General features: G+C 36.0%; 2 protein-coding genes across 3 annotated transcripts in view; one reads left to right on the top strand and one right to left on the bottom strand.

Moving 5' to 3' along the window:
* Positions 1-2,262: 2,262 nt before the first annotated feature.
* On the top strand, positions 2,263-4,533 carry LOC101312864 (riboflavin biosynthesis protein RibD-like). 2 transcript variants are annotated; one of them, XM_004307235.1, is made up of 4 exons: positions 2,407-2,544; positions 2,644-2,824; positions 3,266-3,564; positions 3,843-4,533. In XM_004307235.1, the coding sequence occupies exons 1-4, from the start codon at positions 2,456-2,458 to the stop codon at positions 4,447-4,449; spliced, it is 1,176 nt and encodes a 391-aa protein (XP_004307283.1). In that variant the 5' UTR covers positions 2,407-2,455; the 3' UTR covers positions 4,450-4,533. The 2 variants fall into 2 exon arrangements, with proteins under 2 accessions (XP_004307282.1, XP_004307283.1); XM_004307234.1 differs by having other exon boundaries at positions 2,263-2,824.
* A 1,975-nt stretch (positions 4,534-6,508) lies between these two features.
* The window catches only part of LOC101299140 (DNA replication ATP-dependent helicase/nuclease DNA2-like), a 12,615-nt gene continuing 1,731 nt past the window's right edge, over positions 6,509-17,392 (bottom strand). Inside the window, exons 5-34 of the mRNA XM_004308675.1 lie at positions 16,826-17,011; positions 16,678-16,731; positions 16,532-16,593; positions 16,026-16,158; positions 15,782-15,892; positions 15,557-15,653; positions 15,296-15,378; positions 15,089-15,154; positions 14,593-14,748; positions 14,394-14,440; positions 14,226-14,283; positions 14,035-14,145; positions 13,893-13,949; positions 11,959-12,093; positions 11,597-11,845; positions 10,946-11,020; positions 10,660-10,781; positions 10,467-10,539; positions 10,269-10,376; positions 9,950-10,117; positions 9,494-9,563; positions 9,268-9,419; positions 8,866-8,943; positions 8,696-8,788; positions 8,476-8,613; positions 7,937-7,976; positions 7,763-7,836; positions 7,477-7,614; positions 7,053-7,172; positions 6,509-6,754 (exon numbers count right to left, since the gene is read on the bottom strand). Coding sequence (XP_004308723.1) covers positions 6,596-6,754; positions 7,053-7,172; positions 7,477-7,614; positions 7,763-7,836; positions 7,937-7,976; positions 8,476-8,613; positions 8,696-8,788; positions 8,866-8,943; positions 9,268-9,419; positions 9,494-9,563; positions 9,950-10,117; positions 10,269-10,376; positions 10,467-10,539; positions 10,660-10,781; positions 10,946-11,020; positions 11,597-11,845; positions 11,959-12,093; positions 13,893-13,949; positions 14,035-14,145; positions 14,226-14,283; positions 14,394-14,440; positions 14,593-14,748; positions 15,089-15,154; positions 15,296-15,378; positions 15,557-15,653; positions 15,782-15,892; positions 16,026-16,158; positions 16,532-16,593; positions 16,678-16,731; positions 16,826-17,011 — 3,213 coding nt within the window. The 3' untranslated portion in view covers positions 6,509-6,595. The remainder of the gene's footprint in view (positions 6,755-7,052; positions 7,173-7,476; positions 7,615-7,762; positions 7,837-7,936; positions 7,977-8,475; positions 8,614-8,695; positions 8,789-8,865; positions 8,944-9,267; positions 9,420-9,493; positions 9,564-9,949; positions 10,118-10,268; positions 10,377-10,466; positions 10,540-10,659; positions 10,782-10,945; positions 11,021-11,596; positions 11,846-11,958; positions 12,094-13,892; positions 13,950-14,034; positions 14,146-14,225; positions 14,284-14,393; positions 14,441-14,592; positions 14,749-15,088; positions 15,155-15,295; positions 15,379-15,556; positions 15,654-15,781; positions 15,893-16,025; positions 16,159-16,531; positions 16,594-16,677; positions 16,732-16,825; positions 17,012-17,392) is intronic.

Here is a 17,392-nt window from a genome sequence, read left to right as displayed (position 1 = left end):
GAGAGAGAGAGAGATTGACAAGTAATGGGTTTCGCAAAATGAGCTCTAGGGTGGTTTCTTAGGTGTGTGCTTGATTTGTTTTTGTTTTCAGTTTTTGTTTGGTTTTGTGGGTGTTTGAGTGTTTCCTCAAACTTTAGAGTTTTGGGAGAGAGCTATATGGTTCCTAAAGTAGTTGAGACCGAGATTGATTGAGTTATCGGTTTTGATTCCAATTCTGTTTATATAAACGAACTTGATTTCCGCCTTTGTTATTTTTTTTGGACTTTGCAGATTCTGCACAAACAGGTTTAAGCCTTGCTCTTCTGTTGCATCATTTCAGTCTCATTTTGTTATCCAGGTTTGTTGTATTTATTGCTGTTTTCTTGATTTTAGTATATACAGCTGATATCTCTGTGCTTTGTCTCACTGGGTTGTGACTATTAGTGTTCTGTTTTACTGTGGACATTTTCATGTGCGAAAATATATCTTCTGTGAATCGGGTATAGCTGCTAAGTATGAAAGGTAGGCTACATTAGCTGTTTGATCCCCCAGAGTATCAGATCCCATTCGCGGTCAATAGAAGGGAAACAATTAGGTTTTAATTGCACATTTATATGTCATCAAAACTATGACACTTCCATTATAACCATGACGTTAGGTTTGAATTGCCTAGTTATACGTCATTAAAACGATGGCACTTCCATTATAAAAGTTTGGTCTCCTTTTTGAAATTAGGTGTTGGTTCCATCCCAATGCCTTCGTCAATGCAGAAAGTGCTTTAGGCCTCTAGAAAATGATGTTATTTGGTGGCACATTGTTAATGGTTTTCTATATAATTTATACATTTTGGTTTCCCTGTTTGGATGACCATGTCTATACATTTTGGTTTTTCTATTGGGATGACCTGATGACCATGTATTTGCTGCAATTTATTGTGCTCAATTTTTAAGGCATATTCCCAGACAGTAATCTGCACTCACTATAATCGAACAATAGTCGACATGTTGCTGATCAATAGTAGAGCATATTATAGTGGAAAAATATAACATGTTGTGCCTTTTGTGTCCTCTGAAATCTGCAGTTCAAAACAAAACAATGAAACATAAATGTGTTATTCCTTTGATTATATCAATAGAGTTTATTTGATTTGTTATGTGTTTTAATGTCGGTTTGGTTAGGTGGGTTGTTTTTGTTTTGGCATGTTTTTGCAGTGTGAGAAGTAATAAATGCGTTTGTAAATCCAGGTGAAGAGTTTTCGCGTGTCAATGGATGTAAAGAGACCCCAACAACACATAGGTTTAGTTTGTTGGATTAGATCAGGGACATACTTGCGTATTCAAATTTAGGACTGTCAATGTTATTTTCACCTTTTGCCAATATGGATAGCAGGAACCAGAAGTCTTTTGGACAATGGAACCAGAAGTTTGGACTTTGGACTTTAGTAGTCTGAACACAGATTGCAAATAAAACATGTATTGTTTTATAAGGGTTTTCTTGCATTCCAAGCAGTGGTACATGGACAAATTTTGTGACCGACAGTTTAAACATGAATGCTTAATACTCAAAGGGTTGCAATTTGCTCAATCCTAGCAGATTTCCTTTCTCTTTTAATCGTTCTGTAATCTGTACTTTGAAGTTCTTATGCAAATTCATGTGAATGCTTATTTACTACTGTAATTCTTTAGTTGTAAGATGTTTTATTAAGATTGTTAAGCTATTTTGACCAATATATATATATATCACTACTGTTTAGAAAGAAACAATCTTCATAGTCCTTACTTTTTGATCAACGTACTATGGTTGCTTAAGTAGATTCATCAACATGTTGCATTATTTATTCTCTATTTTTGATATCCAGGACATCTCTAAAGAAACCCATATTCACATACATTAGATTTTGTATCTATTGTGGTATGTGTTTGTGAGTGTTATGATATATCAGATGAAGAACGATACAACGCACTTGCGTGCGTGCTGGAAGGCTAGTAGTACATTACTTGTTTACATTTATCTTTGTGTTGGGTGGAATTTGTTCTGTTAAGTGTATGAAAACTAAACAGTTTGAGTTTGCATCAACATGTTGGTTGATTTTGCAATGTTACAACTTCCAAGTTGATGTTGCTACTTCTGTTTAGTGTACTTTGAAAAGAGATTGTTGATGCAATTGCTATATGAAGTGCCTTGATCTTGCACATATGACGGTCGGCTAGGACTTTAGAAAGCTGTTGTTATTTCAGTTTCACTATTTTCCTTATGATTTGGATGTGTTTTTACTCTTATTTTTTGATTGGCAGAACTACGATTTCCGAGAAATTGAAATGATTGCATCTTCACACTGCTTGCGTTTGACATAGAAGATGTAGATCTTAGAAGGGGAAAAACAAACTAACATTGGTTCCTCTGACCGTGGAAAAACTTTGACAAAAGTTGCTGAACTTGCAAAATCTGATCTGCGTTTTAAAGATAAGATACTAGTATGCAAGTTCAACGACTTTCACTCCCAAGTCTCACTCTCTCTCCACCCAAGGTCCCACAATCAAAGCAACTCTCCACCAAGCTTTTGAGGTTGAAACCACATTCCAAATCTTATTGTTGCAATTCCTCTAAAGTGATGTTCAAGTCACCAACCCGTGTAAGAAACCATGGTGGTTCGGTTGGGTTCAGGTGTGAAGTAGCACAACAGGAAGATAGAGATGATGGGTTTTATATGAGGAGGTGTGTGGAGCTTGCTAGAAAGGCTATTGGGCGTACTAGCCCTAATCCTATGGTGGGTTGTGTTATTGTCAAGGATGGCAAGGTTGTTGGTGAAGGCTTTCACCCTAAAGCTGGCCAACCACATGCTGAGGTAAACTTGTTTTTTTTTTTCCTTCGTATGCTTGTTTCAATTTCCTTCTTCAAATGTGTTTGATTCTATGTGGTGGTGACGTCTTTTTGGAATATGATTTATCTGTTCATTTGGTTCCTGAGAAACTACATGACAACAAGAATAGTGAATGATGAAAAATTATATGGAGCATTTAGTTTAGTGGCGTGCATAAGATGAAAAAGAAGCTTTCCGCTTGAAGTTTTTGAAACATATACTTCAGTTTTGTATGCAGACAGAAAAGTTCTTATTTGAAGTTAGAACTTGGGAAAATAATTGGTAAATGGCAAGAGTATTGCTTTGATTTGTAGTTTTTGAGTTATTATGACAAATTTTATTTTCTATTGTTCATGAGTTTCTTGAATCATGTAAAATTTTGAAGAGCTGTTTGGGAGCTTCATATGAGGAAGATGAATGTTACAGGTGTTTGCTCTGAGAGATGCTGGAGAATTGGCTGAAAATGCAACTGCTTATGTGAGCTTGGAGCCATGTAATCACTATGGGAGAACTCCACCATGCACTGAAGCCCTGATTAAAGCCAAAGTTAAAAAGGTTGTGGTTGGAATGGTGGATCCAAATCCAATTGTAGCATCAAAGGGGTTGGATAGGTTAAGAGATGCAGGTATTGACGTTATAACAGGTGTAGAAGAAAAGTTATGCAAGAGACTAAATGAGGCTTATATCCATCATATGCTAACTGGGAATCCATTCATCAGTGTCAGGTAAACTTCCTTTGTTTAGAGTAATCAATAGCAAAACATGATCATAGAGCGATGAAAAGAAAAAGAGTGCAAACGATAACTTATTTTGTCACATTTTCTTTTCCTGATATCTTAATGTTTTGATTGTTGCGTGTAGATAATTCATGAGTAGGTACCACATATGTTCTTTAGGATGTTCAAATCATTTTCTTGCTAATCTTAGTTGTATACTTTTTATCACATAAATATAGATATGCCATAAGCATCGTATCTGAGTCTTTATTTTACTTGACTAGCAGATACTCTATCTCAGTCAATGGACACTTTCTAGATCAGCTTGGGGAAGGAGTTGCTGAGCTTGGTGGTTACTACTCTGAATTGTTACAAGAATATGATGCGATTCTACTTACGTCTGCCACAGTAACTGAGAACAACTCCCTTCCAGCATCACAAGAAGCCGGTGCTAATCAACCGCTCCGGATTATAATAGCGAGTGGTGGTTCTCCAATCCATATCCCAGTGAACATGGAATCAAGTGGTAAGCTAATAATCTTTGCAGACAACAACACAACAATGGATCTAGAAAGCACTCAAACAGGTATTGAAACTGTGGTGTTGGATCAGATAAATTTGAATGCTATTACGGAATACTGCAAATCTCAAGGATTCTGTAGTGTTTTGTTGGATTTAAGGGGAAATATAGGTGATTTTGAAAAGGTTTTCCAAGATGGTACTGAGCAGAAGTTACAAAAACTGGTGATTGAAGTATTGCCCATCTGGGATGAAGATGGGGGTGGGAATTTCCCTATTGCATTGAAGAGTCTAAGTAAGAGAGTAGGAGTAATGAATTTGCGGGCTAAAATTTCAAGTCAGAGTCAGAGTGTTGTGCTTGAAGGATACTTGTAAAGTGACTGGAGAGAAGGAATTTTTATTACATTGTGGTAGTTTGTATTTGCTCTACAATGAAAATTAAGTTTTTATAGAGTTTATGCAGTTACCACTTTTTCCTTGTTATTTGTATTAGGGGGCTTATTTACCTGGAAGGACGGGTTGTTGCTGTATGCAACTTACATGCTTTGATGAGGTCCAGGGCTCCAGGCCATAGGGCACTTTCATACAGAAGAAAGAGTATCCATTAGAGTGGCATCAACTTCTTAAAGCAGTTTCACCTGTAATGTCCTTCGACTGAGGATACCCACAAGACTGAAGTATATACAGTCGTAATAAGAAAGAAGGGGAAGAAGAAAAATTCCTGCACCCAAGTACAAGCTTGTGCTGCCATTAGGTGTGCAACCTTATTAAAACTTCTGTCGATATGAGCTATCTGCAAATTAGACTGCTCTTCTAACTTCAAGCTCAGATCGTAGTATAATCACCCAATACAGAGGTATTAGCTCCATTTGACTCAGAGTGACGACTGCCGGAATGTAGTAGTTGACAATTTGTTTCCAAGAAAGCTGGAACAAAAGCACGTTCTATTGCAGCATACAGCCATAGCACAAGCCAACATTATAGTTTACCAACCAGAAGTCGACCTCCACCAGCAAGAGATAAGCCTTGATAGTCTCTAATAATAAAGCCAATACCTCCGTTCTTTGTCATATGATAGCCATCTATATTGATCTTGCACTATCCTACCATCCCATAGGAGGGAGCAGACTAAAGAACTATTCTTGCAGCATGTACCACACCCACCTTCAACTTGTAAAATCTGTAAGCATTCATCTAGTCTTGGACATAAGTAACACGCTTTCCAATCACATTGAGAAAATACTGTGTAGAACTCTTTGGTTTTCATAATTTCATTGGTTTCATAAGCCCCTTGTTTTGGCAGGTAGAACCGTAGAACATTTTATCAAAGCAACTTCACTTGAGAAAGACTGCTTATGGAAAACATGACAACTTTTAAGGACTCGTTTTATTTTCATAGAGTTTTTACCGAAGGATGTTGTTCTTTTTTTACCTTAGAATTCTTAAACATGTAAAAACGGATGTACCTAGCTAGAAGCTTTATAGTATGTTGATCTGATATCTTACTTTTCATGGAATGAAAACTGGAACCCATACATATTTTTGATTCTGGTACATCACTATGAGAATTCAAGTGAAAGTTGACCATTGACAAAGAACCAGAAAGTTCAAGTTCTCACTCCCAAGTCTAACACTCACTTCAGTTACAGATACAACTCATTGTATAGCTCTCAAAACTAGAATGGTTTGACAGCTTGTTACATAAGTGAGTTTTCAACTTTTCATCCTTCCTAAGCTACTTTTACGGTCTCTACCAGACTGAAACTGATCCTACTCGAGTCTTCTCTGATTGACTAAACATTGATGGCTCTGGTGGAGAAGATATTTCTGAGTTGTTCCACTTCAAGTTTCAGACTCAGTTTCAGTTTCAAACACGAACAGAAAGTACACTGAGGTTGGTGACTGCTCCTAGTTTCAGTTACAGAAATTTTACAGACCAAAACAGACACGCCATTATACAACCTACTTGCCATGCGTCAAGCAAGTTCAACACATTTCGAAATTTAACTCCCTGTCAATAATTAATATTTTTTTTAAAAAATAACACCGAGCAAAAAGTAATATTTGATTTTTCCTAAAACAAATTTGATCTTCTGTTTACTTCAGGCTACTATATTTCTATCCGAGTGTTCTAACCTGGAAGGGTTAATGCATGCTGTGTGCAATTTACATGCTTTGATAAGGTCTAGGTCTCTAGGCCATGAGACACTCATAGTTTCATAAAATATGAAGGTCACAACTTTGTTCCATGACTTCCATCAGTTAACTTTCAATGAAAATGACACTTCAATAGAAAAGAACGGCATGACAAAATTTATCTTTGAGGGTGTAGTTACGCCTTTTCTTAATGAATCACATGGAAAATAACTGAAATATCTCATTTCAAAACGTATGAGATGTTTTTTTGTTTCCTATATACAACCCTCAAATATTCTACAACAGTGATCTACGTATGTACATACAGAAGCTGAAGAGGAACTTATGCTTCAACAAGACATCAACAAATCAACCAAATTTACAACTATCTGACCTGAGAGCATCTCTTGAGTTCTGTCTTAAAGTTAATGTCTTTCTTGGACATGTTTAAGATGCCTGATTGTTCATCAACTTTCTCAATAAGAAGCTTCATCAGCAGAACTTTGGATAGTGTTTCGCGTGACCCAACCATTATCAACTTTTTCTATGCAAACAAATAACAGAAAACATTAAGTGACTTGCATTCGCTCTGAAAATATAGATAGCTGGTTCAACACAGATATCATCTTTTGTTACATTCAATACTTAGATGCTCTACATTTTCTTTCTTTCTCTTTTGTTCCCAAATTGATAGGTCGTCAATCAGCAAAAAAAGAAAAGAAAAGAAAAGAAAATTATGTGGGTGTGTATGTATATCTAAAAATGTATATATGAATAGCAAACCAACAGTCATGTGATCTTGAAATTTGCCAAATAGGTTGTGCCACCAATCTAAGTCTTACCTTGGCACGAGTTAGAGCCACATTAATCCTATGCCAGTCTCCGAGCAGAGAGGATGAGCAATTTCGTGGATTTTCAGTTGACCTAACAAAGGAAACTAGTATGCAATCTTTATCTCTACCCTGCATACATCAAAGTTACATATAAGAGACCATAATGGAGACATGGCAATCAATCTCAATAAAATGCCAGCTTTTTCATTTACGTGTTCTTTTGTCAATTTGCTCCTGTCTTTCAAAGTAACAACAATAATTGCATACTAATGATGGTTCAATGCTTTTTTATTTTAAAACGGAATACCTAAAGTTATATAAGTAGCCACAAAAATGCAGGAGCGGGTTACACCATATCCATAGGTATCTCACTGAATTTCTGAAAACCTTACAATCAGGCAGCAATATAGAGGATGAAGGCTTTGAATAGCACCTGGTATTTGTCAATGGTATGTATCTCCACGGAAGAAAGGTTGATGGCAAGCCGAATGATCTCTGCCTGGGAGTTATATGGGGTGATGATGCCAATATCATTCCCTTCAATTCCACTGTTAACTAATTCCTCCACGACCTATAAGCAAGAGGAGGATTTAATTTCAGTCAAAATTACATGCTGCTTAAATAATTCGCATCAGAGAAGAAAATTAGAAGGAAAAAAATAAGCCTTCCACAAGCAGCAGGCATTATCTGGACTACACGTATATTCAACCAAAGGTCACCTCTACAACTATGTGAGCTTCCATTGGGTTATTCACAATCTTATGGTCCTTTGCCTCGAAAGCAGGTAAAGCATCTGTATTGTGAATACGATATATAACTTAAAAAACAAAAAAAGATACATAACCTTTTATTTGATGGAGAAGATCATACAGAACAACAATAATAATACAAACCTGTATTAATAAATATAACCGGTTTGCTTGGATTTAAAACCTGCAGACATGAAGTAAATAAGTAATAAATCATTGAGTTTAAATAAGTTTATGGCACTGTAACAGTGCATCAATCAGCATAAATTCTTTCACCGAAAACCTGGAGGGGAAAGCAAGAATTTTCTTTGGAATGAAATTAAACCTCTATCTAGTGACTGTTTTGAACGTACTTTATGAATTCAAGCTAATTGGAATAATAGTTACATAACAGAATTTATTCTTTACTTGAGCATATGTTGTTATGCATCACGAAAATTTATTAAACTCTTGAACATTATGCATCACCTAACTCCAATGTCACAACATAATATTGGAGGGATGGATGAAGCTGAATAATATTTTGAGAAAAGATGCTATAATTTTGTCAAACAAGTTTTGACATCCATACTGGATGCTGCCCTTAATACTCACAAGTGGAATATAAAAGGAAATTAAAAAAAAGGTACAGAATACAAACTGTCATTCAGAGTACCTTCGACTATGTTGTAAAATGCTCTTACCTCCTTTATCCACAGTGAATGAAACTTCCAACTTGAAAAGTTGAGTTTGGCATTGGCTATTTCAGGAGATCCACAACGCAATCTGTCACCATATATCAAGGCATTTGATAGTTCCATAATGCCTTGACACATGCGGTACTGGATACATATAGCTTAGTAAGAATCAATGCTATTGGAAGACTACCAAAAATATACATTGAATTGTAAAATGCATAATAACCTGGCTTTGCAATGCTGAAATTGCCTGAGGATGCGCTTCTGAGAGCCTGCAGAACAAGCTTACCCCCATTCCATTTTCTCGGGCCTCTGTACTCTAGAGATCAAAAGCATAAAAATTTTGTTGAGAAAGAATTAAGAACGTAATATTTTTTGCAATTTGAACGTAATTACCTTCACCAGAGGAGGTAATTGATAATGATCACCAACCAGGACAAATAACGAAGCAAACATCAAAGGTCCGAGAGATACCTGTTAGGACCAAAAAACTGCTCATGAATCCACATCCTTAATTAACGTTCTTGATAAAAACATATCACCTTCATCTATACTACAAAAACTCAACTCCACTCCAAATAATGTATTATCACTAACATGCAAAACAACATGATAGCAAACTGTGTTTCTTAAGCTTCACTTGCAACAAAAGGATTATCCTAAGATTTATTGTACATAAAAAATGGTGTGAAATCATACTCTAGTTGCATTAAATCATACTCTTTCACTAATTTCAATATCAACCGTACTGCACATGCATTAATAACCGCATATCAAGACACCAATGAGTATACATACTGGAAGGGTGGTCTGTCCAGCTTCATCCATGATGCATACATCAAATCTCTTGTTGGCAAGCAAGGGACTAGTGATCCCCAAGCATGTAACAGCAACCACCTTGACTTGATCCAATCTTGACTTAACGTCTTCCACACTTTGTATGTTCATTTCTGTCACAGACATTGAGAAGAAATTAAGTGTGATATATTGACCAGAAGACCCTCTTACTGATATAAAATCTCACCAGCAATGCAATGCCCTCGAACTTTTTCATGCACAACTTCCGGTCTTCCAATGCGTACAAAGTCAATATTCTGTATTGTTTAGATTCAGTACACAGAATACCTAAGTTAGTATTTTAATGAGATATGGCACCAAACTCGGCAAACCATACATCCATATTTTTATATAGGTTATGAAAAGATATCACTAAAAGCAGCAGCATCCCTAGTGGTGCAACCCAGGTTAGATTGAATGGAGAAAAATTGGTGTATTGGGGGAGCAAAATGTTAAGGCAGCCCAAGTGTGTTGGAAGGACATATGCGGAATGACATAGGCTTGTTTTTAAATCACCAAAACAACAATGAATCAATCAATAAATCAATCAAAGTATAAACAAAAAAAACCAGAAATGATGACAACAATGACTAATAGTGTTTAAAATAAAACAGAAATGGTAAGATGCGGAAATGAAGATGACCTGAGCTTTTAGTTTGATAAGTAGATTATCAACAGCAGAATTTGTGTAGGAGGTAAGCAAAATTGATGCGCCTCTCATCAACAGGGCTTTAACAGCATGCACCATAGTGGATGTCTTGCCTGTTCCAGGCATTCCAAGTATAAGAGCATAGTCCTTCGCTGTAAGTATCTAAGTAGATTTGTTGGATTAGTAAATGATCCGAAACCCGAATATAATTAATCAACTATGTCGGAACTACCAGAAAATAAGCATAAGAATGAGTTTCTGAGGGAAAACTGAGTCACTTCGTAAACAGAAAAGAGGTAAATGTATAGCACACCTTTAGAATGGCTCGACGCTGATCATCATTTAAATTTCTCTGGGACCAGACATATGATATTGCTGGATCCTGGCTGAATGTAATACATCCACTGTCAAACCTAGGAGCCTGAAAAGAATCCACATCAGACCGACGTAAAAAGGAAATTTATGCTTAGCAAAATTGTGATTTAAAGCAGTTCAAATAGCCATAATTCACCTCTAGGTCAACAATCATTTTTCGCAGATGAACAGATTGGGCACTCAGAAGAAAAAGTTGAAGAAGGTTGAACCTTCAGCAACAAAATCAAGCAAGAATTTAGACAGGGGGTATACCATTGAAAGCCTCTGGTTTAATTGGCAAAAAGGAAACTTTTAACGTTGGTCAAGGCATAACTATAACATGTATATACCTCATCGTGGAAAATGATGTCATAAATTCATCTTTGTCAATCCGCCAGACCTCCTGATGGAGATCACTTGCCTCTGGAAAACGATTGCTCCCAGGAAGCCGTAACTTCTTGGAAAAAGAAACCTAGAGATTTGCAGAAGATACTACAATTACAAAGCTGGCTTGCATACTGTAAGATTTGTTAACTATGTTAACAATAGCTAAACATGCATAACTAAAGGGCATGTAAGAGCTAATAAGCCAGATTTTGAGTCTACATGAACAAACATTTGAGGTATCATCCTTACAGAAACATGGGAGTGACTTATATCTGATATGACCCCCCTTGCAAGAGCTAGATGACCAGATTCACTGCTCAGTATCTGAAAATACCAGACCGATTATCAATGTATCATGATATAAGGGAAAAATGAAGTTTAATGCATTATATTGAGTGTAGCAAAGTTTCTAATAGATAACATGCTTTCAAAATTGTGTTCAGTTCTTTTACTCTCTACCTAACTACTACCTTGCAATAACCGTTTTTGGCAAGTTTTTACAAGTCAAAATCGTTGCACTTGAAAGAGAAATTTTATTTGCACATCCCATATGGTTTAATACACATCCCATATTGTTGTAAATTTTTAAATTCATTTTTTAGTCCCTCTTCCAAACTTAATTCAAAAAAATTAACTTCTACCATGCTTGATGACAAAAAAGAATCTGAGAGGTGTGTATTTATAAAGTTGAGGATGTGAATAAAATTTCTCAACTTGAAAATATCACAAGATAAAGAAAAAGTTACTTGAAAATTAACAATGAATTGCATATACCTGAGTAATTTAACAGTCCAAAGAATCAATATTCAGTACTGAAAGTCATTTTTTAAAGATGTCAAACATTTATTGTCAGCTTCTCATGTCTACTATGTAAAGATCGTATTACAAAAGAAGCCATACCACATGGTCACCACTTCTTAGTGTGCAATCTGCATATTTTGATGATGAAGAAGCAGCATTCCGAAATTCTCCATTGGATGTCCTCACATTGTCAGAAGACAAACCAGTACGCAGAAACTGGTAAACGAATTTGTTATCATTTCCAGACCTTAAATACGGAAGTTCATTATCAAGAACCAAAGAAGATAGGCAACTTGTGGAATGATTGCTCTTCAAAGCATGTGGCTGCCACATTTCTTTCTTTACAAGCTAACACAGGTAAAACAAAAAGAAGGAAATCAAAGGCCAGCATGTCAAAAGAAACTAAATTTGGAATCAACTAATTAGAAAAATAACGCAAATAGCAACTTCTGAAAATGCACCTCCATCTCTTTAGCTTCTAAATCAATCAACCAGTCCCAAAGCCTTAGGAAAGCACCATGAGCATTTGTTAGCTGGTGAGTAACTGAATCAAATAAATCCCCCAATCCGCTGCCATCTGTGTTGCCTCCATGTGCCTGTTGCATCAAATGATGGTCAGATGAACACTCAATATGACTACACATTTTGTTCTTAGTGGTTTCTTCGTTCTTGAGAAGAGTAAGTAAATAGTCTTATATATGACTGTCAGTGAACATCTAGCTGTCATTCAGGTTCCCGGTCTGAATATGCAACATTTCCAAGGAAAAGTTAGGACACATTCAAAACCTAATTATAATTTTTTTTTAAATGATAGTTTATAGTGGCTCTCTTGAAGTTTTAGTGGGAAATCATCGTTTCAAACATCAAGGACTTCTACTCATAGCAATGTGATTATATGGTTTTCAATACCAAATTCTTAGTATCCAGCAAGAAACATGTCTAATTGGGACAACAGCCCCTCAACATTGAAGGTTGCTCTTGTTTAGAACTGCCAAGGTGTCTATCACTGATATAGGCTCTCCATCAATTAATCTCTTGAAACACCAAGATAACAGAATAAAATAATAACAATGTTGAAATTAAATTATAATCAGAATAGGCTGCAATAATTTACTGTATTTAAGAAATTAAATTTTACAAAGGCAGGGCTTCGGTTTATAATCAGACATGTAGAGTTCTGTGAACAAGATCATCCTAAATGCAGGATTATTTGTTTTTTTAATACAATAAAACTGGACAAGAGGTACAGAAAAGACAAGAGCAATTTTGTAATAAAAAATAACAAAAAATGGAAACACCAGCAGGTACACAGATCACCCTAAGCAATACACAAGCCATAGCTTACATCTAGCTTCTAATCTAGCATTATATAAATAAAGACTATCTTTCTAACCAAAGAGCAGATCAGAGTTTTTACTCTACCAAAGTTCTTCCAACCCAGTACCTATCCTAAAAAAAAATAAAAAATATTTAATCTCTTTCCATCTAAGTTGCCAACATACAACAAGCTCAAAGAACAACGCCCATCTTCCATTTGCCAAAAGCAGTATGGTTGAGTTTTGCCAAAACAGAGCAGGACTCAGCTGGGTTCTCCCAGCCTTTCTATATGACTTCTGTCATAAAAGAAGTAACTTCACGGTGCACAGTAACATGACCAACAATATTCCCTTCAATTTGCATATGACACACAAAGGAAATATTCACCCAAAGGAAAGGTCGTTGTCCACCCAAAAGTCTTCCCCAAGTCTCAATCTTTCACCATGACTACTTATAACTGATGTCATCCGAAAATTTTGTTCAACCCAGCAGAAATGTCAATTTAGAGTTTCTAACAGTATAGGGAATTGATTAATAAGAAAATATGATAGTGACAAAAAGAGTAGCCTCAAGCTCCCAATTAGAAGAAAGTCAATGGCGTCTCCCCATCAAAAGAGACAAATAAGTTTGATAGTATCTACTGTCTTGACATGGTTCACTTGATCAGAAGCAATTGAATACAAAGAGAACTAAATCTGTACGCAGATAACACATACATGCTTATAGGTATGCCAGGTTACAGACTGAACATATCCTCCCACCCAAACTTGGGATTGATTCTTAATGAACCTATACTTAGGCTTGAGCTCAAGTTGATGAACACGCAGACCAAGCCAAAACTATCTACACTTATAAACATATGCACACATAGCAAGGTTACATGCTGAACATACTTGAGCTCAAACTTAGGTTTGTTTCTCAATGTCTAAGCTTGGCCTTTTACTCAACTCAATGACATGCAGCAAGTTAAGCCAAATAAAGACGAGCCAGAAAAATCTAAGAATTGCCTAATCTGTTTGCACCTGTAGTTACAAAATATGGTTCATGCTACTGAATAACTTAAATAAATAATAAATACCTTGTGATAGATGGTACACACATTCAGATGGCGACAACTTCTGCAAAAGCTTGGATTCTACCAAAAAAAAAGGGAAGAAACTAATATCACAGCCCGGTAAAAAGTTTCCTGGAAAAGGGAAACAATTCAGCATCAGTCATACCCGTAACATTGGGGGAAGGACTTGCATTCTTGAGGCCTTGACAATATCATTTGCAAGCTGATTACGTTGCATGATTAGCCCAACTAGGTCAGGTCTTCTAACCGCAACTCCCTATATTTAGTACAGAAAGAATGCTTAATAGACTAAAATCATAAAAGGAGAATGGAGGTAAAGGATGTACATGGCTGTACCTGTGTCTGATCAGACTGAAGGTAACATAGAAGACCAGTATCAACAGGCTTCTTGTACCTGGATCAAGATGAAGAAAGAATGAAACCATTTCAAAAGATCAAAATAAATTACACAATACCCCTATACATATTAAAGGAAAAAAAACGAATGAGAAATAGATCAAGTACCTCTCAGACATAAGAAGAGTGTATAAGATTACTTGGGCACTATGCTCCTGCAATTATAACAAGCAACAGTTGAAAAACAATTAATAATAATAATGATAATAATAATAAGTACATAACTTTAAGAAACGATTATTAGTATCATATACATCACTCGAGTATAATATCCCATGGGAGATTTTGGTAAAGAGAATTGTCTTGCCTGGTCCTTCGGAACTTTCCCAGTTTTGAACTCCAAAGGCATAACCTTCATGTCGGATTCACTTTTGTTAGCTTCAACTTTCACCCTGACAGAAGCATCGATCATACCTTTTAGACCATATTTTGGAGCCCATGCCATCTCCTCAATATCAATTACCTACAAACAGAACAGATCTACCTCAGAGATGGCAGAGAGTTCACAGAAGTTATGGAATAGCACAAGAAAGCATACAACAATTGTAACGTAGCATTAAGTTTACAAACAGAGACTTCATACAACCTAGAAGTTTTGACAGAAGATACAACAGAACAAACCATTATAAGGGCCATTTCATCAGCATATGGATGCACATAAAAAGGTATATATTTCCCATGTTATGAAACCAACTTATTTCATGCAAGCCATAAAAAGAGTAGGCAATTTTCAAATGACCCCATAAACTTGTAAATCAACGCAAAACTGCAAGATGGCAGATACTCAAACTGTGATGCCTCACCTCAGATATTGTGACTTTTTTCACCCCATACTCAGATCCAAAATCAACAAATGAAGCTTCAGAATCCTGCCATCATATCATTAGCATCAGAACAGTGTTTCTACACTCTACTCTCTATGGTTTCTTTATTGTTAAAAAGTCAACCAGACCATCAGTTTGATTCTGTTACATATGAACAAAGTTAAGATAAAAATCAAGACAGTGCACCTGGGTGTTCTTGAAGATGTTAACCCAATTTAATATTTTTGGGACAGCATCAACCAAGGTTCTGTATACATCGTTTTCATGAACTGCAAAGTCCACATGAAAATGTGATGAGAAGCTTTAGAAAGATGATCAATCAAATGGACAATCATAGTATCAAGCAAATTTAAGACCATGGATCTACAACAAACATAAAGCATAACTTATGTTATGACGACAAATAATTTAGATGTTATGTCAATTAACATATTTAAAGTTTCTAACCTCCACATGCATACAAGTTCTCAATGTTTCTTTGGAGCCCCATTCTTGCATGTTCCTCCAAGAAAGTAACTGTGGGTTTCTCCTTCATAAGTGCAGCCTCCAAAATCAAAATTAAAATATCAAATCTCTTAGATGAACAAACAGTAGAGCTCTGTGATGAAAAAGGAAATACACAATAATGACTATTTACTGCATATTGTAGGAAGTTATAGGCTGGTTTGAGACCTCAAAAACCTGATGCAATATTGTGCCAATTAGTGCTGGAGTTGAATACTCATTGCCTTTTAGCCTCTCATCCAGTACAGTTCGCCTAGGACAAATGAAATTTGCTGCAACCTAGAAGCATTTGTATGTGATTTGGAGTGAGAAGAATAAAACTAACACAAAATTAACCTCTGAGCAGCTAAAATTTTGTAAACTGCAATAACAATGACAAAGGACCAATATTTCGACCAGACAGAAACATTACCCGAGTTCCAGACACTAATACATCAGGGTGAACAATTAAAAAGTTATGGTGACGATCCACATAACACTTTCCCTTGACATCAAATTCACCAATAACATTGACAGTATCTCCAGGCGCAATGACACTGTAAAACCTGAGAACATTACAGTTGAAAACATAGGAGACATTAATATAATGTTTTAAAAGAAAGAAGTACTAGAAATGTGATGTCTTAGCACTACATTTATCCAAATCTACAGCACTACAGGACAGTAGTTCAAATGCGTTCTAATCACAATGCCACACTCTCAATGTACTTGTTAAATCTAGAAAACGTTACAGTCCTGCAACAAGATCAAATCATATAAAAGTGCATTTCTATGATTGGGGGAGTAATACTCAACCTCCAAGTAATATACTACACACAAGAGGACAGCTTATCGGAAAACATATCAGGAAAACGAACAAAATTGAAAGCACAGTAGCAGAGGCAGTAAGGTACACAAAAAGATACATGAAAAACCTACCACTCTTCCTTCAAATACACAGCACACTCTTCTCCACTTTGCTCATTCAATAAGCGAAGAACCTGAACATCACTTAATCATCTTTAGAATCCTTCAGGATCTGAAGAATGAATGACATAGCTTTAAAATCTTTTTATTCTAGATACCTTACGCATGCACTGGGCACCAGACGAGTCATCAGGTCCACAATCCACAGATACCTAGAGCAGATAACATTAGCAAAACAATCATTCTTCCACAAAAAGAAAAGCTCAAATCTTTCCACAAAATAGATACTAAATTTGTAAATCATACCTCCAATACAAGGAAATTGTAATTGGAAGATGCCCGGGTAACCTGATCGATTGGAGATGTCACCACTCTTTTGACAACATGCTCTGATTTATCTTTAACTTGGAATTGAGATGCCACCACATCATTAGATACTGAATCTTCAACACCAATGACATCTTCTACTTGATCTAAGAGTTCAAGCAATGCCTAGAAGAATAAACAAACAATTCAAAGAAAATTATAACTGGCATCACAGTATGAGGCGACAATCGGATACAGCTCAACAAAACTGGGCAGGTACACACACACACATACATAATATATATATATACAGGCCCTTCCAATGAGGGATCCCTATTTTAAGCCATTTATAGGAATAGAGCATTACACCAACTTCCCGATTATAATTTTACATCTCCACCGTTCATATCTTAGGTCTATATGAGTAGATCACCTCTACAAAATTTCATATGATTTGGTGATCGTTAAGGCTTTCAAAAGTTCAATTTAGTTTTAATGACCTTCAACGGTTTTAGTTTGTACATAAGCTGGACCGTTCAAATCATTAAAACTAAATCAAACTTTTAG

The sequence above is a fragment of the Fragaria vesca genome, linkage group LG7 (genome assembly GCF_000184155.1).
Source record: "Fragaria vesca subsp. vesca linkage group LG7, FraVesHawaii_1.0, whole genome shotgun sequence".
NCBI classification, from domain to species: domain Eukaryota; kingdom Viridiplantae; phylum Streptophyta; class Magnoliopsida; order Rosales; family Rosaceae; genus Fragaria; species Fragaria vesca.
Note: the sequence above shows the minus strand (reverse complement) of the source record. Positions and strands in the feature narration are given on the sequence as shown.